Source organism: Embiotoca jacksoni, unplaced genomic scaffold (assembly GCF_022577435.1).
Source record: "Embiotoca jacksoni isolate LCO1_2020_lvr unplaced genomic scaffold, fEmbJac1.0.p SCAF_12, whole genome shotgun sequence".
Taxonomy (NCBI): domain Eukaryota; kingdom Metazoa; phylum Chordata; class Actinopteri; family Embiotocidae; genus Embiotoca; species Embiotoca jacksoni.
The window spans coordinates 11,132,758-11,160,546 of record NW_027185252.1 but is presented as its reverse complement, the minus strand read 5'-3'; the positions used below and the strand labels follow the sequence as shown (position 1 = coordinate 11,160,546).

General features: G+C 39.7%; 6 protein-coding genes across 6 annotated transcripts; 2 read left to right on the top strand and 4 right to left on the bottom strand.

The window, feature by feature from the left end:
• Positions 1–2,451: 2,451 nt before the first annotated feature.
• LOC138195002 (uncharacterized) lies at positions 2,452–3,897 on the top strand. Its single transcript, XM_069144062.1, has 4 exons — positions 2,452–2,533; positions 2,674–2,728; positions 2,896–2,933; positions 3,025–3,897. The coding sequence occupies exons 1-4, from the start codon at positions 2,526–2,528 to the stop codon at positions 3,734–3,736; spliced, it is 813 nt and encodes a 270-aa protein (XP_069000163.1). The 5' UTR covers positions 2,452–2,525; the 3' UTR covers positions 3,737–3,897.
• Positions 3,890–5,618, bottom strand: fuom (fucose mutarotase). Its single transcript, XM_069144063.1, has 6 exons — positions 5,532–5,618; positions 5,241–5,309; positions 5,087–5,157; positions 4,895–4,993; positions 4,730–4,803; positions 3,890–4,273 (listed from the first exon to the last, which is right to left on the bottom strand). Exons 1-6 carry the CDS (start codon positions 5,614–5,616, stop codon positions 4,207–4,209), a joined length of 465 nt encoding a protein of 154 aa, XP_069000164.1. The 5' UTR covers positions 5,617–5,618; the 3' UTR covers positions 3,890–4,206.
• Positions 5,619–8,713: 3,095 nt separating this feature from the next.
• Positions 8,714–13,651, bottom strand: echs1 (enoyl CoA hydratase, short chain, 1, mitochondrial). The gene is made up of 8 exons (XM_069144769.1): positions 13,505–13,651; positions 11,875–12,072; positions 11,625–11,752; positions 10,385–10,484; positions 10,179–10,283; positions 9,512–9,631; positions 9,250–9,317; positions 8,714–9,156 (listed from the first exon to the last, which is right to left on the bottom strand). The coding sequence occupies exons 1-8, from the start codon at positions 13,593–13,595 to the stop codon at positions 9,091–9,093; spliced, it is 876 nt and encodes a 291-aa protein (XP_069000870.1). The 5' UTR covers positions 13,596–13,651; the 3' UTR covers positions 8,714–9,090.
• A 1,622-nt stretch (positions 13,652–15,273) lies between these two features.
• Positions 15,274–15,741, top strand: sprn (shadow of prion protein). Its single transcript, XM_069144111.1, has one exon. The coding sequence runs from the start codon at positions 15,274–15,276 to the stop codon at positions 15,739–15,741; it is 468 nt and encodes a 155-aa protein (XP_069000212.1).
• A 1,195-nt stretch (positions 15,742–16,936) lies between these two features.
• On the bottom strand, positions 16,937–20,697 carry mtg1 (mitochondrial ribosome-associated GTPase 1). Its single transcript, XM_069144768.1, has 11 exons — positions 20,462–20,697; positions 20,264–20,328; positions 19,940–20,044; positions 19,767–19,853; positions 19,576–19,632; positions 19,083–19,173; positions 18,928–18,989; positions 18,740–18,836; positions 18,533–18,614; positions 18,297–18,409; positions 16,937–17,199 (listed from the first exon to the last, which is right to left on the bottom strand). Exons 1-11 carry the CDS (start codon positions 20,562–20,564, stop codon positions 17,102–17,104), a joined length of 960 nt encoding a protein of 319 aa, XP_069000869.1. The 5' UTR covers positions 20,565–20,697; the 3' UTR covers positions 16,937–17,101.
• A 1,119-nt stretch (positions 20,698–21,816) lies between these two features.
• On the bottom strand, positions 21,817–27,436 carry paox (polyamine oxidase). Its single transcript, XM_069144767.1, has 10 exons — positions 27,103–27,436; positions 25,732–25,908; positions 25,343–25,473; positions 24,992–25,179; positions 24,584–24,765; positions 24,044–24,213; positions 23,743–23,828; positions 23,506–23,618; positions 22,567–22,721; positions 21,817–22,476 (listed from the first exon to the last, which is right to left on the bottom strand). Exons 1-10 carry the CDS (start codon positions 27,254–27,256, stop codon positions 22,324–22,326), a joined length of 1,509 nt encoding a protein of 502 aa, XP_069000868.1. The 5' UTR covers positions 27,257–27,436; the 3' UTR covers positions 21,817–22,323.
• Positions 27,437–27,789: the final 353 nt, after the last annotated feature.

Sequence of the window (27,789 nt, the reverse complement as noted above, 5' to 3'; positions counted from 1 at the left end):
ACCTCCAAAGTTGAGAAGAAAATAAGTATTGTTTGTAGTATATGATCATGTTAAAGTGGTAAATCTTCATCTTGATATTGAAGTTTTATTTACAGTTGGTCTGTAAATTGTAAAGTTATAGGTTTGTACATATGGCTCTGATAGACGGGCAGATAAGCAGCAGACGTGCTGGAGCCGTCCTCTGAACAGAGCAGGAAGTGTGTGGTGTATCCTACTGATCCTGTTCTGTTGTACACTACACTGAATCCTGTTGTCATGAGACATTATTAACTCACATGTTAACGTAACGGCTCCCCTATGAACACTGAAGGAGGTGTATTGAAGAGTTCTCACGGCCGCAATGGCAAACAGCAGTTTGATGGAGGGGCTGCCAGATACACCGGGCTGAGATGAAAACACACTCCTGTGGGGCGCGTGTGTTATTCAAGATGAGTCGAATTAGTTTATGGCTGCGTATTTCAACTTACAGATGTTTAACATGATCTCAGTTCACATATCAGAAAAAGTGATTCATAACAGAATTGTAATTTAAACAAATTAGTCTGTGCATCAAATACAAAGCTGTTTTATTCTGAAACAGTTTTTAAAGTGTGATAGGATCTTGGCATGAACATAAATTAGAGTAGACACACACACACACACACACACACACACACACACACAGTTGACTCTGAGTGTGGTGCTGGCACTAAGATCACAGACCGATCATCTGCCTCCAATCTGTCCTCCTACAGCGGTTGTGCATGTGAAGGGTAATTAGTCGTTTTTAAATGATTGAAGCTGTACACAGTAGGACTCTGTCTGCGTCTGAGAAGGTTCCCATGAAAGTGAGCCAAGCATGGGCAACATATGCACTGTTGCTTTATGGTACTCTAACATGATACATATGCAAAACATGTAATTTGTTGGGCACCATCAGTTCCATTGAATAAATTATCAACCACCAGTTAGCGTATTAATACATAAATCCAAAACAACAACAGACTATTACCCCCTCTGAGGCCTCTAAGCAGGACTCACAGTTGGTTTGCGGGTCCTGCAGTAATGAAAAAAACAGGAAGTCAAAAAGGTTATCATTATTACAACCTTGATTTAATCATGTGACGCCCAGATTATAATCTCATTTTTCATGGGAGATCTGAGTTGACGTAAACGAGCGCTGCTTTGAGCAAAGTCTACATGTTACACCAGTAAGCTAACACGCTGACAGTATATGTTTATATGCTAATGTTTCACAGTTATAGAGTGTTTACCATCTTAGTTTCGCATGTTAGTATTTAGTTAGTTACATTTGCCGATTAGCATGGCAGTGAAACCGAAGTGCACCCGAGGCTCATGTCATAAACTGAAGTATTTGAAAAACTAAATTTGGTGCTTTATCAAAAGTCTTGGAATGACCAACATTATTACACTACAAAGAGAATCAGATTTCTATCCAGTAGTTCTCCAGCATTTTACTCAAAACCTCAAATTTACACCTCCAGGTAGCACTAGAAGAAATGTCTCCAACGTTATTAGGCTTCCTCATCTGGGTTACATAAATATCTGTTAAAAAAAAATGCCATGACAGTCCATCTAATAGCTGAGATATTTCTGTGTGGATTATGCGGTGGACAAATCCACAGACAGACTGCCACTGCCATCTGGCCGTGTCAACAGCATGACCAGATGATAATATAACAAAATTAAGAAACTGCAGTGCGTCTTCGGAGCAGGTTTGGTGGGTTTCTGCATTTCAAACTGACAGATGTAAAGTACGCTGGTAGTTTACTAAGAAGCATTTAGTCGATGAACACGTGCCTGGTTTGCTGCTGTCTTTCAGCAACATGGGACCAGCCAGATGTTTCATTCGGCACAGAGGAAAAACCAAAATCATCACTACTGAAAATCAGAGTGACGAATAGAAAACTGCGTATAATTTATTGCTCACACGGTCTAGTACAGAAACACAGGCAGACTCAATGATCACTGCTCAAACACATGTACTCAATAGATAGTAAACTTAATTTAAACTGTACTGTCATTACTTTGAGCCGAGGTAATATCCCTTTAAAGAGATTGGATGAACTAATTATGCAAGATTAAGTTTATCTCACTAGCTTAACCTCATATTTAAGGCTATCAAGCTTTATGACCTTTGAACTGCATGAGTGATTGCTGACATGATGATTAATCACAAAAACTAGTTATACTACTGTCAATTAAATCGTATCAGGATATGCAGTCAATTTTACTATCTTTGCATGCAAGAAATCAGACACAAACATAACCTTTAAATCACAGTTAATGATAATAAGAATGGAATTATGGGTATTCTGCAGTTTTATTTTTTCAAAGGATGAGCCCCTTTTTTTTTTTTATCCACAGCACAGACTAGATAAGGAATGAAGTACTTACAGCTGACGGTCACGTGTCCAGAGGATACGAAGGTCAGGAGAATATTACAGGTTTACGGGCCAAACTTTGATCCTTCATTTCCACAGCAAGGTGTTCAAAACATTTAGCAGACAGCAGATAGAGACATCATGTTCAGGTAAGAAAATGTTCTGGCTGCTTTTAATGCTTAACCATGTAAAAGTGCGCAGTTTGTTTTAATGACTGAACATGGATCTGTGTGTAACATCTACGAATCATGGGAACCAGACGTCTAATCCATACTCTTTTCACTTGTAGGATTTCTTTAATCGTCTGTGTTTCCCTGATATTTGGCGTCACAGCAAAGTCCCTGGTATGTACAGAACCTATTGCTCCTGGCTGTCCACAATATTATACTGTAGCTTCTACACTTTCAAACGTATCATACAACCTTCCTGATGACTTTAAATTGAAAAATATGTTTGTATGGTAACTATTTGGACAGCAGATGTGTAAAGTTTTCCCTCTTTTTTTTTCCAGAATAAACTTACAGATGAAGCCTTCCAGGAAGCTGTTGTGTGAGTTGTAGTTTCCTTCACTAAAATAGAGGTAAATATTCTTCCCTTGCACTGAGAAAATGCAGACTGACATTGTGTGACATTATTTCAGGTCCATAGATGAAAAAGGAAAGATGTCGTGGAAAGTGGAAGTGGAGCCTCCAGAGGAAATGGATGAGATTCAGTATAAGATCGACCCCAGCATGAAGATTTGGAAAAGTATGAAAAACCAGGACAAACAGCCCCTGCAGGTCAAGGAAGACTTGGATGAGCTGCACCATCCTTCAATGGCAGATCTCCTCCAAGTTCAAATCCAAAACCTGGACCCTGCTGCCGCCATCCAGGCAGAGCGCTTTCAGGGAGGTGCAGACCTGAAGTACAGTGAGGAGGCAGAGAAGGATAAAGATGACATCGACCACCCTGTTTTCAGTGAAGTGGCCTCAGAGGAACCTGAGCAGGACCGGGATGAAATCTACCACAAAGCAAGAGAGCAGCTGGATGTATATCTGGCCCCACTAGTGGCTGAATACAAAGTTGGTGCTGAGGTCCGTGGTGCACTCTATGAACCGGAGAAGGATGACAACGACCTGTATCACCATAACGACCAGCCTGTGATGGAGCCACGGAGACGTGAGATGAAGGGTGACAGTGAGGTCAGAGTTCATCTTCAACCAGAGGAGGATATGGACGACCTGTACCACCAAGACTTCTTCATGCCCGTCCATTACTATGACGACACTGAAGCTGCCGCTCCTGTCGATTTGCCATCTCAGATGGAGTACAGTGAGCCAGAGGTAGATCTGGATGATTTCTACCACCAATGATCCTTCAACAACTTGTCATTTTAAACCAGACACACCGCTGACACACTGTAGCTGGAACAGGTACATTGAATTGTCATTTAATTTTTTTAGCAAACTACCTTAATACCTTAATAAGAATGAAGTCATCTTGATGATAAAGATACTTTAACACACTTATTAAAGACTTCATGTGTTTTATTTATTATAATAAACATACAGCACAAGTTATTTATAAAGATATCAAATCTTGCCTGCTCCACGTCACATCACATTAACTATTAATTATAGATAAAAAAAAAAAAAGATGTTTTGAATTCACAGTTTCTGATGGAAACCAAACAAAATTGAAAATCAGTTTTATGCAAAAATATTCACCTTTTGATCGGAAAGATTTACATTATAAGGACTGATATCACTGAACAAAATGTGTCCAACAGAAATTAAAAACAGAAATTGTTAACTTAAACAACCATTAGGTCAAAATATGTGTTTCACTGCAGCTGCTCAGCAGGAATGACCCCCTTCTTCAGTATCAGGTTACCATACAGAGCCGTTTCCCTGAGTATAACAATAAACAGGAAAATATTTAAATTTAACGTGCATTTTTAAAAGACGTGTTTGAAATAATTAAATTTTTTTTTTGCAGATTTTCAAAACACTCTGTTGTGCATATGACGATCTCAAATCATTAAAAAGGTTGATTAAAACTTAGACTGGTTCCAGGCCTCTGAATTGTTGTCCACATTTCACATTTCTTCCGAAATTCACGAGTGAAGAGAAACTAAATGGACATTTTATCTGGCTGCTGAAACTTCATACAGATCTACCCGTTTTTTGTCATGGTAGGTATGCTGCTTTCTGAAAGGAACAACTAATAAATAAAATCTTAAAAAAGGTCCCTTTAGTAGAAAATGTCTACATTTTACCTTAACTACACCTTTTTGTAGTAATTTTGCCAACATAAAATGAAACATTCAGCTTTACTATTCGAATGAAGGCAGAGAAAATACGCACCCTGTTGCCACAACAGCGTAGGCCTTCTTAGCTCGTTCATAGAAAGCAAACCTTTCCACCTTCTCAAAAAGATCCTACATAAAAACAGAAATTAGTGCATAGAGAGAAATCATTTTTGTTTTACTCCCTGGATGTTTTATTCACTGGGTGGACAGGCTGTCTTACCGGAGACCCAGCCTGGCTCAGGAGCAGGGTGTAGGTCTCCCAAACAGGGACAGCTAAACATTTCTGTTTGTCAGTGTCTACCAGATCCATGACTGCAGCCTGGGGAAACACATGAGCACAGATGCAACAAATGAAATGACAGAAGAAATCACTCATTGATTTTGGTATAGATGTGTTGATCCTATATCCTACCGCAAAGGGGACGTAGGTATCCAGGGGCAATAACTTCAAAATGGCCTCCAAAAGCTGTGGGATTCCTAAACCTACATAAAGACGGTACACAGTTTGAACTATGAAAACACACTCACCCAATATTTTTGTTTTTTGTTTAGTGGTAATTACATACCATCAGCTCTTATTTCTTTTGGACCACAAGCACAAATGGATGACGCTGGGAAATTTGCATCAGCAAGCACTGAAAAAAATTAAGAAAAACACTTATTGACTGAATAAACAATAATGAAGAACAACAACCTTTTCCGCCTCTGTGTAGCCTGAGGTGAATGACCCTGTGAGATCTGCTCTGTCACTCTTTACATAGTGTTGACATCAACTTATTAGCTTCCTGTCCTGCACTGTACACAGGTTATAGGCTATTCCTGCTTAGCACCTATGTGTATATAGTCACAGATCATACCCAGCTCATCCCCATGCCCCATTTTGGCGAGGGCATACAGGAGGTCAGGTGATAAAACAGAGGGGATTCCTTTCAGTACCACCATACTCGGGCAGCCACAGAGAACAGAGAACCAACCGGAGAGGAAGTAAAGCGAGAGAAGTAACTCCAACGAACTTCCGCCTTCGTTAAATGAGCAAAATCAAGCCGTAACGTGTTGTGTAAGTTCGTTGTCTACGGGTTGACAAAGCACGCGTTTACACGTGTAGGCGTACTCTAGGCAGAGCATGTACTCTTGGTCGTAAAGATAAACTTTCCGACTGTACGTTTTCGTCTGCCGGACAGAGATTTTAGGGATGGATTGAACTATCTTGACTGTCTTTGGAGACGAAACGAAGCGCGTCACGTGATTAGGCAGCAGATATACGTGGTTGAGCAATAGAGAGAGAGGGGGGAAGCCCACGAAGGTGTTACATGCCTTAATTTAGCCCATTAAATGAGGCTTATGATTTTTATTTATTTTTTTCAAATACACTAAACAAAATGTGGTAGCCTATCTGAAGCTATATAGGGTGGCATTAGTTTGACAGAGAACCTCCTATCTGTGTTGTTTCGAACACCCTTGGGTGGGCATAATTCAAAGCAGACACCGGTGAATGTGTTATTCCGACATTATGCCAAGAATGTGAGATAATGAAAATATTTGTCAGATGAAAACCACTGACTCCACCCGGACTGTTCATCTGTGCCAGAAAAAACTCTCTCAGCTGGATGGCAGAAAAATGCTGAGGAATCCTTTCCATGACCGCAGAGCCTGGCGCTGTTAGAAAAAAAAAAAAGAGGCTGATCTGCATATAAAAAGGCTTTTATAAAACTCAAGTCACAGTTGCAGGCTTGTGGGCTTATACACTGACTTTACAGCTGCTGTTAATAATGAATAGGAGGAATATCTTTGTGCATGCTTTTAATCTGAAAATACATGTGATAATATTTCTGCATTCCAAGCCAACAATATATTTTGCTTTATTCCAGTTATATTCACCTATAGCTTTAAAACTTGGAATAACCTGTATGTAATGCCAGTTTTGCTTTTTACATTTAAATTTTTTTTTATTTATTATTTCCTGTTTTGCTATGAAGGAAATAGGCCCACATTGTATTACAAAAACAAACAAACCATGTGCTATCAGGAACTATAACTTACCATTAACTTAATTGTTCCTTATGGAAAAGGTTTATGTTGCTGCTCCCTTTTTCTATTTCGCCTTTTGACATTCTCTGCTTTGTTTTACTAGAGTGAGTTTCTTATTTCATGTGAATATAACGTTGAATTAAACTGGCTGTAAAAGAGCAGGAAAAAGTCACCAACATGACTGAGTGTCACAGATGCGACGTTGTTCAGGAGTATGAGAGTTGTTTCAGAGGGGTGGGGGAGACGGGGGGTGGGGGGGGGAGACGGGAGGCTGCTGTGCAGGAGAAAAGGCCCTGTCGCAGGAGCCAGGCCTGTCTGCCAGACTGAAAGCCCCTTCTCCCTCTCCGGACCCATGCTGCTCTCTCTTTCTTTCGCCTTCTTTAAATGAGTTTATCACGCTACGAGGGTCTGCGCTGCCAAAATGTAACGTTTTGCCCCCTTTGTCTGCGCGGAGAGCCTCAATTGAGTCTACATTTATTATTTTGACCTTTCGGTAGCCTCAAAGAGGAGTCTCTTTTCGGGCCCTCTCTGCGGACTTTTGTGCTTCCCCGCAGAGCGAGGAGACGAGTTTTTTTTTTTTTCTCTCCTCCTTTTATAAGTTTTTGTTCCAGGGGTCCGACAAGAAAGCAAGCTCCGGGGGAATATTGAATGAAAAAAAAAATCAATTAGGCCATGGCCTTGTGAAGATATGGGGCGCCGCCGTGTGAAGATCAGAGAAAAAAAAGGTGCCTCCTGATGATTGGAGCGCAGAAAGAAAGCGCGCACTAACCAAATTTGTTCTGGTGTTTTCTTTGAAGTCAAAATTATGGTTTTGTGTAGTCTCGAATATTTTCAACCGATAGGTGATGCGTATGAGTTGCCACGGATCAATCTGTAAGGTTAAAGGTTAGATCTGAATTTTTTTTTCATATTTTCAATTAAATTGCATTTTCCCCCCCCCTCTGATTTGCATAATTGATGCTGTAAAATGATATAATTTCCTCTAAATCAGCTTACAAGAATCTTATACTCACATTTTGTCTAAACGCCAGCAGCTATAAGAGTTATTTAGTGCTGCAGGCCAATGAGACTGCTATACCACATATTTTTAGTAAATAAATCAAGTCAGATTTCCTTTGATAGACTGATGACGTGTTCTCCGATTAACATACAAAACCCAATGCAGACAGGAAACGTTTATATGTGAGTTTTTACAGTATTTTAATGACCTCATAAGTGTCACTTTTCTTTCAGTTGCTCAAATTACGCGCTTGTCTGTGTCCGACTGTCTGTGCAACAAGGCCCACTGAGTTTCCTGACCACGTCCAGTTTCTGTACTTGTTTCTCAACGCGAGAGCGCCATCTGCTGGAGTGAAGTGCACACTGGTTGAAATCTGGATAACCTTCCCTGACTCAGCTCTGTAGCAGACGCTCTTTATTAAATTTGGTATTTCTATAATGCGAATTATATGTGATTAATCTATGAGCGTCTTATGATTATGCAACAACGTCTTCCCTATGAAACCACGGTTTCCCTGAGGGCTCCATAATGACTGGTTGCTTGAGCAAGTACATGTGTATCCTCGAGGATTATTGGTTACCATGAATGTAGATTGTAATATGGAGTCATCATATTTCTAGAATTGCCCATGTCGTTATGATTAAACCTTACTACCATCTGCTGGAATTTAACATGTATTGCATTTAATACACCAAATGTCATATCTTGCAATGTAGGCAAAATGAAAGTAAATAATTAATGGATCCCAGTTATTCTGGTCTGCTCCAAAATGTGGCCCATGCTACACTCTTCCACCAGGTTTCATGAAAATCAAGCCAGTAGTTTTTCTGTCATCCTGCTAACAAACAAACAAACAAACGGCAATTAAAAAATGACCTCCTCAGCAGATGTAATTAAGTACTGAGTCATTTGATATTATAAATGTGTAGTAAGGAACACCCCAATGTCTTTTAAAGCATGTTAATAAATCATCTTCCCATTTCTATTTACGCTTTACTTTCAGCACTGAAAAACACTCTAGATCTTTATTTGTAAAATGTACACAGGAAGGGTTGCATACAAAATGCAGACAAACCTTTGACAAATGAAAAGGCAGTTAGTACAAGTCATCGTGACTAATTTCTCTCATTTCACACCGGATATAACACGGTTATTAAATCATGTTCGCAGACAAGCCTCCTGCACCCAGACTGCATTTGATTTTAGAATTCCAGCAGGCAGAGCTTCACTGTGATAAGACACTCTTGTGCACGCACTCGTTGCCAAATCATAATAACCATAGCTGGTGTGCTCCACGACAGTCAGGATTTTTGCATCATTCAACGTATTGCAGATGAAGAAGTGACCAGCTGATATCAGGAACTTTGTGATCTTGGCCGAGCTCTTTCCTATTTGTCCTGGAAACTGGCCTTTCTCTTCTCCACAAAGGCACTCATGCCTTCTTTACGATCATCCTGTCGGGACAAACAGATGCACACATCATGAATGGACGGTTAAAATCAGAGTCAGCACTTCTTATATTCTCTCATACGAACTCTTGTACTTACTGTTGCGAAGGTGGAGTGGAACAAACGCTTTTCCAAACGATTCCCCTCAGCCAAGGTCAGTTCAAAAGCTGCGATCACACACACACACACACACACACACACACACACACACACACACACACACACACACACACACACACACACACACACACACACACACACACACACACACAGCAACAAGTCAGACAAAAATGAAACATTAAATTCTGCAGGTTATAAGTTACTCCGCTTTTTAAAATGAGCAGAAACAAAAACTACACACCTGCGTTAACAGCCTCTTTAGCCATAGCCGAGACCAGTTTGGAGTTGGCAGCGATTTTCTCCCCACATTTAACAGCTTCAGACACCAACTGGTCCACAGGATAAATTTTACTCACCAAACCTAGGAAACACAAAACCCTACTGAGTCAAAGTACAGTAACGTTGAGGAGGTACACCGGCGCAGTCCAATTTAAGAAGCTCATATCCCATCTTTAGTCAGGTGCAGGTCTATTCTGTCAAAGGTTTTAGCATTGTTGTTACGTAGAGGAAGTATTCAGGTCCTTTACTTATGTAAAAGTACCAATACTACGTCCTAAAAATGCTCATTTCATGGAAAAGTTCTTCTTTTCAAAATCCTTCAGGTGCTTTAGTGATATCAGCAAAATATGAGTTTTTTTTTTCTTTTTATGAGATAACTTAATATTTTTCGAACTCCAACGAATTGTTCAATGAAACCATCTGAAATATTTAGAGGGAAAATGTCTCTTCTGCCACCTTGTGGACAGGTCACATCAGACGTTTATCTCGTAATGTTTTGTATTGCAGAGAGCATAAAGCGAAATATTTCCCTCTGAACTTTGGTGAAGTATAAATGTAGTACAAACAGAAATACTCAAGAAAAGTCCTTCAAAGTGCAAAGTAAATGTTCTTTCCAACATTATTGTTACCCGATTGCTTGGCATCTTGTGCATTAATCTTGTCTCCCGTTAGCACCATTTCCATTGCTAGGGATTTGCCCACTGCACGAGTCAGCCTCTGAGTGCCACCCGCCCCTGCAAAGAGAGACCCGTCAAGAGCAGCTGCAGGAATCTGGCGACTTCCCTGTAACGAAGTCTCAGCAGGAAGGAAAGTAGTCACGAAATAAGTCTTTCACCAGGAATGGTCCCCAGCAGGATCTCTGGTTGGCCGAACTGCGCCTTCTCTCCGGCGTAGATGATGTCACACATCATTGCCAGCTCGCAGCCTCCACCCAGCTGAAACGGACGAATGCAGAGGGTGAAACACAGAAACAGGACAAGGACATGACTGAGATTTTCACTGGTACAGGGACTCACTATTTATTGTTTTACCACCCAACTACATTTTGTGCATTCTGAACTGATCAAATACTGGATTTATACTATAGCATTTGGACATCCACGTCTTTTTGGTCTGTTTTCATGGTGCAATTAAGGAAAAGCTCAAAACTATACCAAATAACAATATTTTAGACTCCACTGGGCTTCCACGGTTGTCACAACAGTTTGGGGAAGGCCTTTTCTTGTTATAATACAATGATGCTCCAGTGCACAAAGTGAAGTTCATAAGAATTTATCCTCTCAGACTTATGAAGAAGAGCTCGGCTGTCCCGCAAGAAAGCCCTGACCTCAAACCCATCCAACATTTTTGATTTATTAAAATGCAAACCGCTACTGATGATCCACTACAAAGCCCTAACCGAGGAGAGAAAGCCATTTTAGCAGCACGATCCCATACAGACGAGACATTCAGCTATCACAGGTGGGTGAAATGATTGGTGGTTTCACATACTTTTGAAGAGTATAAGGGTTATTTCATTTTATATCCAAGAAAAGTATAGGGTTTAGATTGTATTGTGTTTGAGTTAAGTCAAGGTAATGATAGTGTACCAGTGTGGCCAGAAGTAAACAGGAGATGGTTATATCATATCTAGAGATAAACGATGATTTAAACTAAAAGCATAACTAGAGCCCCAGACTTAGTTCAAGAATGAAGTGAATGGTGGGAGGAAGACGGGAAGATAAAAAAAAAAAGAAAAAAAAAAAGGAGGTAAATAGGTGGGAGAGAGAAACAATACGTGACATGTTAAAAGTTAATAAAGTAAAAATAACCTGACCCGTGCAATAAAAATATTACACTGGAAAAGTTATCTATTTTCATTACTTGTAGAGCTGCTCATTTGCTTAATTACTCTTATTTTAAGAATGGTTTCAGTTTTCTTTTCATTATTTAGATTTAATCACATTAATATTCATTTTCTTGCCATAGAATACTTTAGTGTCATTATATTGTAATGCTTGTGTATCGTTAAGTCCACCTACCGTCCCTCAATAAAAAATAATAAATATATAAATAAAATGAAATATGATACTCACAGCAAACCCATTGACAGCTGCGATCACAGGCTTCTTCACCGTGGACACTCTGTTCCAGTGAGCCAGGAAGTTTCCACCGTAACACTCTTGGAAGGTTCGATTCTGCATCTCTTTAATATCCGCTCCGGCTGAAAAACAAAAACATTGTAAACAGCTTAATGCACGTTATCTTGTAGGGGGGTACACATTAAAACACAAGCACAGACAAAAAAAACAACAACAAAAAAAAAAAAACACGCAATTCTCTCACCGGCAAAAGCTCGGTCACTGCCGGTGATGACAATAGCTCCCACGTCTCCGTCGGCTTCAAAGGTATCCAGCGCCTGTCCCACCTCCTTCATCAGCCCGTCACACAGAGCGTTGAGAGCCTTCGGCCGGTTCAGCTGAATGAAACCCACGTTGCTGTTCTCGCCACGTTTTTCCACCAAAATGTACTCATACTGACCACCTGCAGGAAGAAAGCACCGACACGGACGCTCAGGCGACACTTCTGTGCAAAGATTTCTGCACCAAAAATAAACATTATAAATGTCAATACTAAAAAGAATGCAATTCATTAGATGTATTTACCATATCACATTTTTTTCTGTAGTTTCCAGCAGAAAATAACAGTTTCCTAATAATTTAAGTCTTTGCTGCAATTGACACTATGAGATGATGAGCCTTTGAGTTACATTTAATACCCAAGATTACCAAGACTGCTGTAATTTATAGATCCCCTCCAGGCATGTTTCAAAACCTAAAGAATATATTCCACTTTGAAACAATAATTTGTGTCCAATAGGTGTTTTTTTTTTTCTCCAAGAATGAAAAAAAAAATGATTTTCATCAAAAAAAAATCTTTAAAAATGACATAAATTTCTACTCACAAATAAAGAAATTCCACAATCTATAAATATATTTAATTTATAAAGTTTAAGGGTTCAACACAAGATGCCTCATTCTTCACTGCAAAGTCCATTTCCAGTGTTTCCAGTGTTTCCAGATCACACTTGTGTAAATTGAATTATACCAGGACGGACTTCTAAACTATTTGTGATGTCACATATCATGTTTGAAGATCGCCCCCTTAAAAATCCGACTGTAAAAACAGCCTTCTAGTTTTAAACTCTGCACCTTAATCGTTGTGCAGTGAAGCTCAAACATTCAGGAACAAAAAGGAAAGTTTCAGTGACTTTTTATGCGGAAAGCCAAGTTCAATTGTTCTTTTTGTTCAAGACCTGCACTGTCGACTCCGAAACTGCTTTTGAGTGTAGTTCTTCAACCAGGTAATGGGTCATCAAATTGGTCTGACTTAATCCAATTTATCTTGATAAAAACACGGCTTTCTCCAGGCGAGGTCAGTTATTCAAGAAAAGGTGAAGCACCAACAGTAACAGCCTTGAAGCAGACCTTTAAACACAAAGACCTTTAACACACAAACACCTTTACAGCCAATGAGCAAGGAGTCTATCAGGATTTCAATGAATGAATAAATAAAGGATTTCTTAAAAAAATGATTGTGTCTGTGCCTACCCAGCACGAGCGTGCAAGACACCACAATTTAATAAGCCATATCCCTCTGAATAAATATTAAAAAAAAAAACAACAACAACCTGACGAATAACAAAAAAAAAAAAAAAATCAAATTCAATCATAACACTTATTAGAGTCTCCTACAGAGAGGTCCAATTTCTGGAATAACAGCAGTCATTTCTGGTCCTTCTCTTCAATTTAACTTTTAAGTTCTGTGGTATAAATTACACGAATAAAAATGTTGCAACAGACTAATTGAGCGGGTACAAACGTCGCACAGTGAATGACGCAGGTTTCTTGACATTGTGGCAGCAGTTCGTGCAGACTTCAACAACCGGAGCCCGGGCTGCTTTTTAAACACACACCTGAGCTGTAGAGGCGCCAGGCGGGCATGACGGCCGGCGCTGCTCTGGAGGGCCTCAGGAGCAAAGCGGCGCTTCTGCAGAGGAAAGCCATGACCGCAGACTGTCGTCAGTGAACTTCTCTGCTGGGTCGCCGGAAGCTTGTTCCGCCTCCTGCAGCTTCTACTTTGTTGGTGGTTGTCGTGAGGTTGCATGCTCAAGGTTTACGCGTTACCGCCACCAGGTGTCTGCAGAGGGTAAAGCAGGCAGGGTGGAGTTACCCTCTTTTTTAATTTTTTTTTTTTTTTATTAAGAATTAAATTAAATCTGCTTTATTCATGAGGTTGTGATACTATGACACTGTTATTTTTATTGTTTTCTCCAGGGCCTGAATGTTTTTGTTACAGACCTACCATTTTCATTTCGGCAACAACATTTATTGGAATTTGAATATTGGTTTAATACAGGTCCTGGCAAAATGGACAAAATGTATACGATTATGTCAACAGCAGGCCTATTGTGTTACAATATCTGGTAAAGTGTAAAACATTATGTAACATTTTAAAAGGATAAGACACATAGGCTATTTAGTAGGCATAAACCTCAGAATCCCGATATGAGAATTTTTCACAAAGGATAACGTTTTTTAAAGGGATCATATGCATATTTTACCATAACAGGATGCATGTTTTCACATGTTTGTAAGAAACCAAACATAGCCGATCATCAATGATTATCAATGATCACCAAGGTAATCTGATTACAATAAAAGAACATGGAAAAATAAATCAGAACATTTCAGAAAAAAACTAATATTAAAGGCACAGAAATGATAAGATACTTTCGACTGGACACACCTCAGTCTGACAGCTTCACTGTATTTGATGCTCCCGTGTATCAGACGCTTCAGATGCGCCTGTGTGCGCGCGCTGCGCGTTCTCGCCATCGTCTGCGTGAACGAGCCTGTATCGGTCCTCCAACAATTCCCCTCATTTTTTTCCTCCGAATACCAAAACATAAGCAAGGATAACGACACACGGGAATAAGGTAAGCAGCAGCTATCAGGATATAGTGGATATTAAAGGCCTAGGTGTACAATGCCTTTCATTTTTAACGCTGTGATTCGTTCAGGCTGCACTGTAATAGCGCACAGGCTAATTTATGACCACAGATGAACATCATTCATGCATTTATTTGTATTGTTTATGCAGTGTAGATTTTTTTTTTTAAATAAATAAATGATGGTACATACAATAACGAAAATATTGGGAACATACTAGCCCAGTTACCTGCTAAGTCATGCATTTGAAATGATGGCCTCAAGCCAACAAATGTGCCGTCTTTTGTGTATTACTCAATCATACATGCATGAAATATCATTTCATGTAGGCTATATAAAGGCTGAAAGCCAACAGCGATTTCTCCTGGTGAAAATATTTATTTTCAAACTGACCTACTTTAATGGAAATGTGCAACACTGAAATGTTTCTTTAAGACAATATTCAGCAGCACTAGACATTTGTTGATCATGAGTTCTTCAGTGCCTGTTATGTCACACATCTTTATGGTGATATTTCGATTTTTAGACAGACTTGATCAGTGAATAAAAGTCATTTATACGTAGCTGTTTGCTGAGAATTTGTGCCACCCAAACTAAAATAAGAAACCATTTGTTTTACCACGAAAGACAGCCTTCACGGATACATTCTCCATTTTTATCCTACACATTAAAAGGTGCAGCCATTAACTTCCACGGGTTGAATGTTCTTCTTAGCTGCCTCTTCCTTGCACAGATGTCAGGGATGAACCAGGTGGTTGCAACATGCTGGACTTGCCTCCTGCTCTCTGCTTTCCTGTTTGAGCCCGTGCTGTGTAAAGGTGGCCGTGGTGGGTCCCGGGGCTCCTCTCGAGGGTCTCCCTCCCGCAGCTCCACAGCGGGGAACTACCGAGGAGGAGGCGCCTACGGTGGGACCCGGTCCCGCTTCAGGGGGTCAGTGCGGACGTCCCCGGTGAGGGTGGCGGCAGCAGCGGCCGCCGGGGCAGCGGTGGCGTTGACGGCGGATAAATGGTACGCGTCTGCGTACCGCCGCAGCAACGCCGACAGCTCCGATGAGGAGCTGGATTACTACAACAGGACCAATTACTTTGATGCACAAATGTCAGGCGCAACTCAAAACGGATCTTTTCTTTCTCAAGTGGTTTCTATCTTTATTGCAATATTTTCCCCCAAATGTGGACTCTTACTGGACAGTATACTGTAGATGTTCAGGTTATATTTTAGGATACATTTCTGAAAGGCACTAGGACTGAGCTTCTGCACCTCAGTGTGCAGGAACCTGCAATGGAGAGGCCAGTTAGAGGTGCAGCACAGTGGTGGAAGGATAAAAAGGAACAATCACAAGTACATCACCGTACTGTATTATTTTACACCTATAATCATCTATATCAATGGACAGATATACATTACCAGCACAGTATTCCTTGTGACATTTCACCTCTCAAAGGGAGCGCCTTTGTCAAATCTACTTTAGAGTCAGACTTGGGCCAAACGTAAGAATTATCACTTTCTCTGTCTGTCTGATTTGTGTCGCTCAAACTGAGGAACATATTCCATCAGAAAAATGTCAAAACCTTCTGAAAGAGTCTAATGAAACTGCTGCTTAACAGTTTTAATTGTACTGCCAAACTACATCAAAAAACTCTATTTTTATAATATGCATACAAAAATACAAAGTGACCTGCACTGCAACTCTGTACAACTGAGGAAAAGTATTTATACATATTAGCAGAAATGGGTCTAAAGCACTTGTTTATGTAGGATACTGATGTGGAGTTCATTTCATAAAGAGGAACCAAGTTAAATCAAGTTGGCACCAGCAATTTACCATCCCAACCATAATAATTTTTTTTGTACTCCATTCTTTCTGCAAAGTTCAAGACTGGATTTGAAGACTTTATATAGTTACATTGTGATTTATAGGATTTGTATTGTCTGTCACTAGTGCGGCCATAAAGATGATCGTCTACAATAATACAAAGTAAATAAGAGTGCAGTGTATCAAAAAAGTCAAACTTCATTTTCCACAATCATCTTGAATTTCTGTGTAATTCCTTCCCTTTTAAAACACCTGAAATTCAGCATATTTATTTCTCATACGTGTGTACGAACTACGACATGGTTGGGAGGAACATTAGCAAACCAACTGCTGCTCTCAGTTATTAATGAAGCATTTTGGTCATCCCAGAAGACCTCTTTACCCACAGAAGACACTCAGGAACAACAGACTGTTCCACATCTATAAGTACACTCTATCATATGCTACAATACTTATGTACATAACGAATAAAGAGTTTGTAATCTCTGTCTTTATGCTAATAAATATCCTGTTTACACCATGCCATATAGCTGCCTCGTGTATTCCAAAAACAACGCTGAGAATAAATGTTGCAGCTGAATAAAGTTGAATTCTTTTATTTACAAAAGATACAAGTGACTTTTTATGTCATCATGAAACCAAACAAACTGCATCAAGTCAGGACAGACATGGACTATATTCTCTTGAAGACTTTAGTGGTCAAAGGGCAGACAGTCTTTGTTTATCTTGGTTAAAAAGGCTCAGGTCAGTCCAGCATGACTTGTCCCAGTTCTCCTTTCCTGAAGGTTCTGATGAAATCGTAAGCTGCTGCTGTATAGTTTGGGATAGTGATGGTAATGTTTCCTGAGGGAGACGAGGAACAAACATTTTATTCATGGGGCTGCTCTTTGCAAGCCTGATATGATGGTGATTACACCGTCGAAGTGAAGAGAAAAGTGCAACAAACAAACAATACGAAGATGGATTTTCCCCTGCAGGAGGACACGTTCTCCAAAATGGAAAACAATGTTTTTTAGAGATCAGAACAATTCACCATTTTTTGGGAGCCTGCCCCAGCTGGAAAATTGTTTGTCAGGCTGTTTACTGCCTACCATTTTAAAATTTCTGCTGCTATGTTTTAAAAGCCACTCTGGTTACTACAACTGTATAAAACACACACATATATATATATATATATATATATATATATATATATATTAAAAAAAAGCACAAATCTAATAATGTAGGCCATCAGCTTTTAAGGAACAGGTTTTTTGAGAAACAAGCTTATTCTCTTTGAGAGGTAGATATGGAGATTGATCCCACTCTCATGATATAGATTACATATGAAGCTACAGCTGGCAGCCTGTTAGCTTTACTTAGCTTAACGGCTGGAAACAGTTTACCTGGTGCTGTCAAGAAATAACAAAATCCGTCCTGTCAAAGCTTGCTGACTAATTTGTTGTTTGTTTATTCTGTACAGAACGTGTATAAATGACCAGTTGCTACTTTATGTTATTTTATGGAAATTCTTGCACCCTGCCAGGGTTAGCAGAGAAGCCAGTTTTCTACTGCTTTTTGTTTTACTGAGTTATATTAGTTTGGTTCCCCTGAAAAATCTGGTCAAAGTCCAGTTATTATGATTGTTACTGAAAAAAAATAATCAAAAGACCCCACATGCATCAATAACATTGTGGCATTTCAGCTCAATACAAATATTTTCCTATTAAATTCTCAAAAAATAATTAAAGAGATTTAGAGATGCTGGCAGGTGGATTTTGTTCCTTTTAAACAGAGTCAGGTTAGCTGTTTCCTGTCTCAAGTCTTTATGATAAGGCATTTGCTTTATATTTACTACACAGTCATGACAGTGGTATTGATCTTACGCTCAGCAAGAAAGCAAGAAAGCTGAGAGATAAATAGTCAGCAATACTGTATGTGTAGGATCAGCACTTTCTTACCCACGCCAGTGATGGCTTTGACCCGCTGAGTCTTTCCAAGTTTTACAGCTATGCGTTTGAGGACATGCTGGATATCATCGCTGGGCTCTTGGAGATTGTACCTCTCCACATAACTGCACGTAAACAAAACATAACTGTAAACAATCTGAGTAGTAAAAGTCTGTGAAGTAAAATAATTCACAGAGCAGAGGAAAGTTTACATAAACAAAATTTAGGTGATTGAAAAGAAATCCCACCTGAACTTCCCGAGCCTGTTCAAAGAATAGAGCAAGTAGTCAGCGATAACGTCTTCACCCACTAAATGGTCTAGTATAGTCCCTGCAGAAGAAAGATAAAAGTTAGCACATTGGAAAAAATCTCTTTCACAGACAAATGTGGTGGAATTTCCACCAATTTTAACAATATAATAAAATAAGTATATAAAAGAATAATGATCTGCTCACCACATAAGGCCAGCTTCATGCCTGTTTCAACACTTTCAATCTTCGGAGGGAAGACGCCGGGTGTGTCCAACAGGTACATTATGGGACGCTCACACACCTGAGGACAACAACAGCTTTAAATACAGCACATGGGGCTCACGCACACAAACACAGAAACACAGAAAAAAAACATTGTTCTCTACACACACCTGAATTTTAGTCAGGACAGCTTTAGTTATACCTGGCTCCCCACCAACTCGAGATGCACGACCTGAAATTGGTGTATTATCACAACATTTATCACTGAGGACGTGACGATTATCTTTATGAATCAAACAGCTACTTTTTTTTGGTATAAATATACCTTTTTTCAAGTTGGTTCTTCTCAGTGAGTTTATAAGAGATGACTTCCCCACATTGGGCACTCCAATCACCATCAGGCAGTAATTTGTATTCTAAAAGTTTCACATGACAAAGTTAGAACATGGCAAGTATGTTCACATTTATCCTACAGTAAAAAAAAAAATAGTTTAAAAACATGCAACAAGTGCAAAAGAAAACAAATGATTTGATGTGGATTCCGCTCTACTGAGGTAATAAAATGTATGACTGGCATTATTCTTGAAAATGTTTGGTAGATTTGTTTCATATCTTCTGTAGCTTATTGCAGATATGTTGAGCAATACAGAATGAGAAATGATGTTTGAGGTTGTTCAGAAACAGCAAGGACACAATCTCTGCCAGAGATTCCTGACAGCTTTCAAATGTGTATCGGGCTATAATTTGAAGTTTATTAGTCCCAAAGTTGAAATGAACAAAAATATAAGTTTACATTGCCCGGAGTAAGTATACTGTACCTCCTCTCTGTTAAAGCGTGGTTTGCCCTCAATAATCTCCATAACCATTGGCACCAACTACATAAAAAAAAAAAAAAAAAAAAAAAAAAAAAAAGTTTTTACATTAATGCTCATGATTTTCTGTTTAATTTCAGCTGCAGATAAATCTCTGCAAAGTTAAATGTTGAGTATGAAGTGAAGGTGACCTCGACCTTTTTTATGTTGTCATCTCTTTGCCTCAAACAGTCCGCGAAGATAACATTTCTCACTCCACTTTTTTCGAGCTTCTTTAGGATCCTCTGCGGAGACAATCTAGCGTTAGTATTTAACATTTTTAAATTCTGCTGACATGTGACTCTGCTGCAGAGGCAGGACGAGTTGTCACCTGCTTGTTGGACACATCAGCGAGGTCCATCTTATTGAGGATTAGCAGATGTGGTTTGACATTTAGCGTGTCCTGAAACACAGGGTTTCTTCCAGAGAAGGGGATGTGCTTAATGTTAAAGAAAAGGCAGGAATGGTCCGATTAACCTGCGAAGTCTCCAACGCACTTGTAGACTCAGAAAAGGCTAAAACAGGAAGAATCTTTCAACACTCACAGAAAATGTATGAATCCAAAATGAATCATATAAATGGGATTGATTGATTTAAATGTTATACGCTACTATCAGTTGTACACCACAGTAAAAAAAAATAAATAAAAGGATATTCTGGCATCATGGATTTCTATGATGCAGTCCACACTCTTGAGGCTGGCTCTCATCTGCTTAAGTCCTGCAAACATTTAAGTAATATTACAGCAAATATGTGACTATGACGTTATGTTTCAAATCGGCAGACATGTATATTCCAAATACAGTTCATACATTTGACAAATTCGGGAGATAACGCAAAACAAAGCTGTAACCTTTGGCCATGTGTCCGGGGAACCAATGAGCCACTTCCCGTCCACCAAAGTCGAAAACTGTTCTGAACTTGTCGATATTACGGAGTGTCTGGTACAGTTTCATGGCGACTTTTAATCTAAATACGACAATACCTGACTTTCATTTGTTTTAGACTTATTCCACCCTGCTAGCCACAAAAACTATTTTGCTCTGGACATGATGATGTGCGACACTGTTTACATGCCGACTCGACTGGAAGCAAACAACTTCCGTTCCGCTCATGGTAAGTTCCGCTGATGTTAGGTCGTTTTTCGCAGGTTTGTACGTTAATACGCCGGTTACTGCCCTCCTCAAAAAATGGATTACTTGAATCACAGGAGCATCCATCTGTGTCGTGCATGAACTGAATACCTGGTGTAGGAGCTATAATAATCAGAGGTGCATTTGTAAAATGTATCTCTGATTATTATAGCGACTGCAGTTGTTCTCCTGCTGCAGCAGCAGAGAACCTCCTCTGTGACGACACTACTTTATCCTCGTAGGTGTAAAGTTTCACTGACAGGCTTAACGTGACATTTGTTTTTATTCTAAGACCTTCAGAGAAGTTATCACCTGTAGTTATCTCTCCTAATGTATTGATCTGCTCCTTCTGCAGCTCAGGTTTTACATCTGGATACAGACACACTGCAGTTTTACATCCAGCAAGAAAGCTGTAAAAATAGGTTGTTTCTATTAAACATACTTAGATTTGATTTTATGTGTCCAACACTGATGTAAACGGTGTCAGCTCTTCGATCTGAAATATTGACAATTATAAGCTTAAAATACAAATCACAGAGCAGCTGTGCCGTTTTTCCTGCTATTCTATCCAAATGTCTGATTGGTCTATTCTACCTGTTTTCTGATTGGTCTATTGTATCCTGCTTTCTTACAGGTCTCCTGCTTTCTGACAGGTCTATTCTATCTTGCTATCTGACAGCAACTGAGAATCGGAGAGGAAGTTGAGACTTTTCTCCAAACTTCTGCTTTAAACTAACCGGTTTAAATAATAACTATATGCCGAAGAGTTGCTGTGTTGCTAGTTGCACCGGCAATGATGTGAAAAACTCTTGTCTTCGATTTGTTTCCCTGCCGTGTCCTAAAAAAATCCTGATAGAAGGGCTTTGTGGCACCACTACATATAAGGGAAGACTGGAGTGACACGACTTCCTTTTCTCAACCCTTTTTAACCTTGTTCTGATTATATGTAATTTGTGGAAAGCTTGTGCCAGCGAGTTCCACCACAGCTGCTTTGGACTGTAGGCAATATTAATTTATACAATTATTATTTTTTTTTTCAGTTTTCCAGCAAGAAAACATAAAAACACAGAGATGGAACTGTTAAAAAAATATGATTTATTCATAATTAATTACAATCAATCCATAAGAAATAATGAGATTGGCAAAGTGAAAATGTGAAAAATGGAATTCAGTCAAAAAATGAAATTACAAACTCAATACTAATTATTTTAAGCACTGATGTATAAAATGATTTTGAAAAGAACATGTGTGTTATTACTCTTGTGTTTCAATACTCTTCTTCACTGAAAGTATAGAAAAATGCCTGCCGGTAAATATCAAAAGCTGTATCATTAATGTGTTTAGTTAGAATATAATTACTTGATAAATTGTGTGGAAGGCCTGCCCTTGTTAACAGCACCAGGGAACTGTATTTGTATTTTAGTGCACTGAACTCTGCCGGGTCAAAAGTATTACTCCTCACTGGCTGTGGCACCTTCCAAAATTTTAAGTAACTGATTTAAATCAACCGCAGCTTCCATATAATTCTTCAAATCAACTCGGATGTCATAGTTTGTATGTAATTTGTTAACTCAATGTTCCTTTAAAGCTTTGACTTGATAGGCTCAGATGGACTGATAGAGGAGTAGTGAGAGATGAGTCTCTCAGCTTCTCTCCATCCAGTGAGAACAGCCCCATGGACGGTGGAGTAGTAGCAGGGGTGAGTCGCCTCTCCAGCAAACAACACCTGCAGGGACTGAAACAGGTCATAGAGTTAAAAAGAAGAGTCAGGTGGTGTGTACACTCAGGGCACATATTTATGTTTTGAGTATGAGCAGGTAAGTACATGTGACTGTGATCCCTTCGGTGGAAGAGGCTCCATCAAGTTGTCCTGGTCCTGCTGCGAGCAGCCTCTTCTCAGGTGACTGTAGGACCCACATGTCCAGAGGTCATGAAACCACTGGGAGCGTAGGATTCTCCTCGGGGTGATGGCAGGGTTCCCTAAACACACAGTTATTCTCCAAGTGCTGACAGAGATCAGACTAAAGTTCAAAATTTAATGATCCAGAAAAGGTCTCAGTGAAAGAGTTTGGTGTTGTAATGTCACATGTGAGCTGCTGTTGTATTCGGTCCTCTGCCTGATTTCATGCCCCAGCGTTTTAGAAGCAAAGCATTTTGTCTGGCCAGTTTTGTTGACTTTCTGATTTGGTATTTATTCCTTGATTTTTTTTTTGTGTGTGCTTCTACCTGGTAAATGTTGTTGAATGGTTTCTATTTTGTCTGATTTGTGTTTATTGTTATTATTTTCTAATTTGCTGTGATGTAACCCACAATATTAATAGGGTTTGCAGTGTTTTATTCATCTTCATAAGTTATTTCTGAACTATTTCACGTGCAGCACCTGTTGGGAGGGGGAAAATGAATTTATTGTCCTTCTTGAAAGACAGAGGGGGGTGGGAGAGGGTTGACAATGATGTAGTGATGTGATATACGATTCAGAGACTGCACAGGAAGTTCTATTTTGAAAACGGACCGGATTCTCGATGCTGTTACTGTGTCTGACTTCTTGCCTGGTTGATCAGCTTTGTGAAGCTTGATGTGTTCTCCGTCTGACTTCTGTCATAAATACACCGAGCCGAGACACTTTTGGGACACTGACATGCGCCACAATGCGTCTAGTTGAATACCAAGCACTGACTGGAGTGGCGGTGATCAGCTCTGGTGGCTGCGTCGAAGCATGAATGCGAAGTAGCTGATTCAGGTGGAAAATAGCCTTACAACTCACCTGTAAACCTGCGAATAAGTTGTGTGACGGCATGGGTGACCTCCAGTTCAGACAGCGTCTCCATATACTCTGACTCATGTCCAGCAATCCAGCCACACAGAACATGGCCAAACCTGAAAGTTAAAGCACAAACAGGTCTGCACTCTTAACCAACGAATCAACCACTTCATTACCACTAAACACACAATGAACAAGCGGGTAAGCATCGGCGTTTGTGTGCCTAATGTGACTGTTGACCTTTCAGTGGGTTTGAGTACAGTGAAGCCAAACAACTTCTTTATCCAGGATCTGTGAATATCTGGCACCTGGTCCACCATAGCATCCTGATACAGGGAAAGAGGTCAAACAGACAATCAAGTGTTTGACATTTTTGCTAACTACAGGTGTTATCATCAAACATTTTGGGCGAAAGATGTAAGCACATGTAATCCTGTTAAATCATAACAATTTAACATAGCTGAAAGTGATAATCAGTCCAATATGTAATCATATTTTATACAGTTGAACTGCACTTTTATTCTCTGACTACACGTCTCACCTCAGCTTCCCACAGGAGATGAATGACCTCACAGTCAGCATCCCACCACGGGACATCAAACTCCACAAATATTTTATTGTTTGTCCCAAAACCTAGCCTCTGGACGGAGTGCAGCTTGTGTAGAGGCAGAGGAGGATGGAACATGGTTGAAAGGTGCTTTTTTAGGTATCCTGAGAAAAAAAGAACAATAGGTTTGGTCAACACTGAATATCTTGACTTCATGTTGCTAAACAATCACACTGAACTGTTCAACAGTGATTCAAGTGCAAGATTAGGGAGATTGAGATCGTAGTGGGTAACAGAATATAGTAATTAAAATGGTTGAAAATAGGTCTCTGGCCACACATGTTGGCTTCCCTGATTGGACCTCGAATAAGGGCTGTGCGAGTGCTTGATATAAATCTGACTGTCAAACCTATTAAGTTTCATATTGGGCGGGATAGCTTACACCTCCGTGTAGTTTGGCGAACTCATGTAATTCCCCCATTTGCTCCACCCCAACTCTAACCTATGTTCGTGTATGTATGCATCTAATTTTACCAAGAGGTACTGTGACAATAACGTGATCAGCGTCAATCCTTGCCCCATCCTCACACTCAACCACCACAGGGTTTTCTCTCTTCTCTGTGTTGCTCCAGTGGACACAGCGCACAGGCTGATTGTAGGTCACTAAGCCACGGGGGAGCTCCGACATTATGTTTTTGATGAGACCTTCGTAGCCACTGCACAAGAAAGAAAAAGTCATTTTGAAATACACTGCACATGTATACTGAAACATTCAGTTTGTTAGCTGACTTTAAACATTAAACTGTATAATTCACCCAGGTAATGTATGTAAAACTACCAACACGTGCAGGTTAGAATATCACAAGCATTTAAAAAACAACAACAACAACAACAAAAAAAAACCTGTACTATATAGTCTGTAAGCAATGGTGGCGTCCGAACCGTGGGAATGTACAGTCCAGTCCAGGTAGAGTCTTGTACAGGCCAAAGGCCCCCAGGCCCACCTCATCCATGCTGTGAGTCCCAGTAACACAGCACTCAACTTTCAGCATGTTACTGATGGCACATAGTCGCAGAGATCTGGTGCTCGCATCAACATCTTTCCATTTCTCTGCTGCTCGTTGTTGCACCTCCGCCAGACAACAAACAAAGCCTTAATTCATGTGGGGTGAGAGAACATTTGACATATTCCAGACAATTTTTGCTGGCAGCTGATCTCAGATATTTGAAGCTGACACTACACACTCTGCCAGTATTATTGTTTCATTCACTGAAAGAAATGTAACTATGTACCTCTGAGCGTATGAATTCTCCCACACTGGCCCAGGGTTCTCCTTGTTGACCCTGAAACTCTGAACCTTCATTCAGAAGCTCAACAAACATCTCCTGAGCAGGATAGATGTCCTCAGCACTCAGCTTCCGACCTGCACACGTTCCAAATACTGATCAGGAACATACCATCAAGTTTACTAACTTACATCATATGCTACAGTTAGTAATACATGACCATCCTATATCAAAGACGCTGATTAAATGTTCTATTGACTGCAGTGTGAATATCTATCCACCTCTAGAGTGTCACACAGGTTGATTCACCTCTACGGTACACGTTCATACTGTCATCGAAGTGTTTGTATTAATTCAAACTATCTGGGTCAATAATTCTTAAAACATCTGGAAACCTGAACTGCTGAAGAAGTTGGGAATCCAGGGGGGATGTCCTCCGACGTCCATGGCCTGGTTCTCAGGAGTGAGGGCCTCTGGATCCAGAAGGCCGTACTGACGGGCCAAACAAAACACTGGGTTCTCCTCAGACGGTCCATGGATCCAGTTTGCCCCAATCTCAACAATATTATCACCTGCAGATGAAAAATAACAAGCAGAAACAGAAACTATGTTCATCTATTTGTTTTGCTTCACAGCAGTGTTTAACTAACTACCCTTAGATAAAGGTATATATGTTTATATCACTCACATAACCTAGCAGACAGACATTGCTAGGTTTGGTCCTTGGTCAGAATGAAAAATATATATATTTTTTAAATAGCTTGTACTATAGTTGGAACTTTAAGATGTTATTTTTTTTTTTTTAGTATGGAATCCCATTTCCCACAGAAAAACAATGAAATTTGAGCAAATATATAAATAAAATTGCTCTCGCAAAGTCAGAATTATGATTTTTCCAACTAAAACTAAAAATAACAGTGAGTAAAACAATAAAGTACAAGAACGAAAGTTCAATAAGTGATTATTTTTTATTTAAAAAGTATTGTTTTCACTTTCAGGAACAGAATTTTGACTTAAAAAACAATAATGTTCTTCTTTTTTATTTTTTTTTATTTTTTTATTTTTTTACTTGAAGTCCTAACAGTTCATCACTTGTTTGTTTTTCCTTACAGAAATGGGCCTCCACAGTTTTACAAAAAAAAGTGTGGCTGGATAAATATATTAACAGTAAAGTATAACAAGTTTTAATGCAGATAAACCTCTGTGATTGTTCGTTATTATACACTGAATCGTTGTCACTGTTAGCAATTCACTATTGCAGCTAATTTAACCCACATTATATACTTTTGGATAGTGTAACAACGCGTCATAAAACATAAATGAATATGAATTGTATTTACAACCAGTAGAGCTCCATGACCTCTCTACTACCCCTCATACTGGGGTTCAGCTACACCCTGCATTCACATCAGGAGCCTGCAGGAGTTCAATTTCCAAGAAAGACTCATAGCAGGTCTGCTTCTTGAGGACTGACTATGGCCAGAGAGTACTTGGCAACCTGCTGTCACTGTGCTCACTTTACAACCAGCTGTCTGATGCACACCAGCTGGACGAACCGTTCTCTCAGAGACCTTGTTGATCACACAAGAAACCCACATTTCTTGCGTAATCGCGCTAGGTTGCACACGAGTAAATATCCCATCGTGACCTTTGAACTCCTGCAACGAAATGTGCTCTTGTGATTAGATAAAAAGCCATCTGTAACAGACACTGCGGTCTGACAGCTGCTGAGGTACTTTTTAAAGTAGTTCTTGCACATGGCTCACCCAGTCTTCCTGTTTTTATTCGTCCTCCGCTCCTCGCAGTCGCTTCAAGTATACGGACGTGATGAAATCCAGCTTTGACGAGCCGGTGTGCCGCTGATATACCTGATATCCCGCATCCTATTATAACTATGTTGACGTTCACACCCTCAGCCATGGCTGGTTAGCACTACTTACTTCCGTGGACAGTCCCCTCCTTCCACCTGGAGCAAAGAGCGCTGATGATTTCCGGTCAAGAGTTTCAAAATAAAACGTTACTTTTTGGAGGCTGGAATTGTTTACAATTTGGTAAAAAGTGACAAACACCGTTGAACAAAGAAGAGGATGTTCAGGAAAAAGGCCCTTATACCCCCCCCCCCCCCCCAGGACAAAAGTCTTTGCTATAATATGCAGTATTTATAAAACTGATCTTTTTTTTTTTTTTGGACAGTAAAGGAATCTCTTTTTTGTTGACATTATAAAAGAATTCAGAGATTAATTTCAATATTTAATAGGACTCCATCCTGGTTTGTAATTCAGCTCTGGTGTTTGCAAAATTGAACGCATTTGAAACCCTTTTATTCTCCCGTTTTCAGGCTGAACCTAAGGCCCTTTCTGCAAAACAAACAATAAACATGCAACTGCTGTGAGGTCTATTTACAAAAATTAACAGTCAATGCTATTGAGATCAATGAGATAAACAAATTAAGT

Excerpts from the sequence above, each read along its gene's own strand:
- LOC138195002 (XM_069144062.1), top strand. Across the intron at positions 2,729-2,895 it reads GCGTCACAGCAAAGTCCCTG|AATAAACTTACAGATGAAGC; the intron begins GTATGTACAGAA and ends TTTTTTTTCCAG. Across the intron at positions 2,934-3,024 it reads GCCTTCCAGGAAGCTGTTGT|GTCCATAGATGAAAAAGGAA; the intron begins GTGAGTTGTAGT and ends ACATTATTTCAG.
- fuom (XM_069144063.1), bottom strand. The coding sequence starts at position 5,616 with ATGGTGGTACTGAAAGGAATCCCCTCTGTTTTATCACCTGACCTCCTG. Across the intron at positions 5,158-5,240 it reads AAAAGAAATAAGAGCTGATG|GTTTAGGAATCCCACAGCTT; the intron begins GTATGTAATTAC and ends GTCTTTATGTAG. Across the intron at positions 4,804-4,894 it reads TGAGCCAGGCTGGGTCTCCG|GATCTTTTTGAGAAGGTGGA; the intron begins GTAAGACAGCCT and ends GTTTTTATGTAG.
- echs1 (XM_069144769.1), bottom strand. The coding sequence starts at position 13,595 with ATGGCTTTCCTCTGCAGAAGCGCCGCTTTGCTCCTGAGGCCCTCCAGA. Across the intron at positions 12,073-13,504 it reads CTGGCGCCTCTACAGCTCAG|GTGGTCAGTATGAGTACATT; the intron begins GTGTGTGTTTAA and ends TTCTTCCTGCAG. Across the intron at positions 11,753-11,874 it reads CAGTGACCGAGCTTTTGCCG|CCGGAGCGGATATTAAAGAG; the intron begins GTGAGAGAATTG and ends TTTGTTTTTCAG.
- sprn (XM_069144111.1), top strand. The coding sequence starts at position 15,274 with ATGTCAGGGATGAACCAGGTGGTTGCAACATGCTGGACTTGCCTCCTG.
- mtg1 (XM_069144768.1), bottom strand. The coding sequence starts at position 20,564 with ATGAAACTGTACCAGACACTCCGTAATATCGACAAGTTCAGAACAGTT. Across the intron at positions 20,329-20,461 it reads CCCCGGACACATGGCCAAAG|GACTTAAGCAGATGAGAGCC; the intron begins GTTACAGCTTTG and ends AAATGTTTGCAG. Across the intron at positions 19,854-19,939 it reads CTGATGTGTCCAACAAGCAG|AGGATCCTAAAGAAGCTCGA; the intron begins GTGACAACTCGT and ends TTGTCTCCGCAG.
- paox (XM_069144767.1), bottom strand. The coding sequence starts at position 27,256 with ATGGCTGAGGGTGTGAACGTCAACATAGTTATAATAGGATGCGGGATA. Across the intron at positions 25,909-27,102 it reads AATAAAAACAGGAAGACTGG|GTGATAATATTGTTGAGATT; the intron begins GTGAGCCATGTG and ends TTTCATCTGCAG. Across the intron at positions 25,180-25,342 it reads GAGAATTCATACGCTCAGAG|GTGCAACAACGAGCAGCAGA; the intron begins GTACATAGTTAC and ends TGTCTGGCGGAG.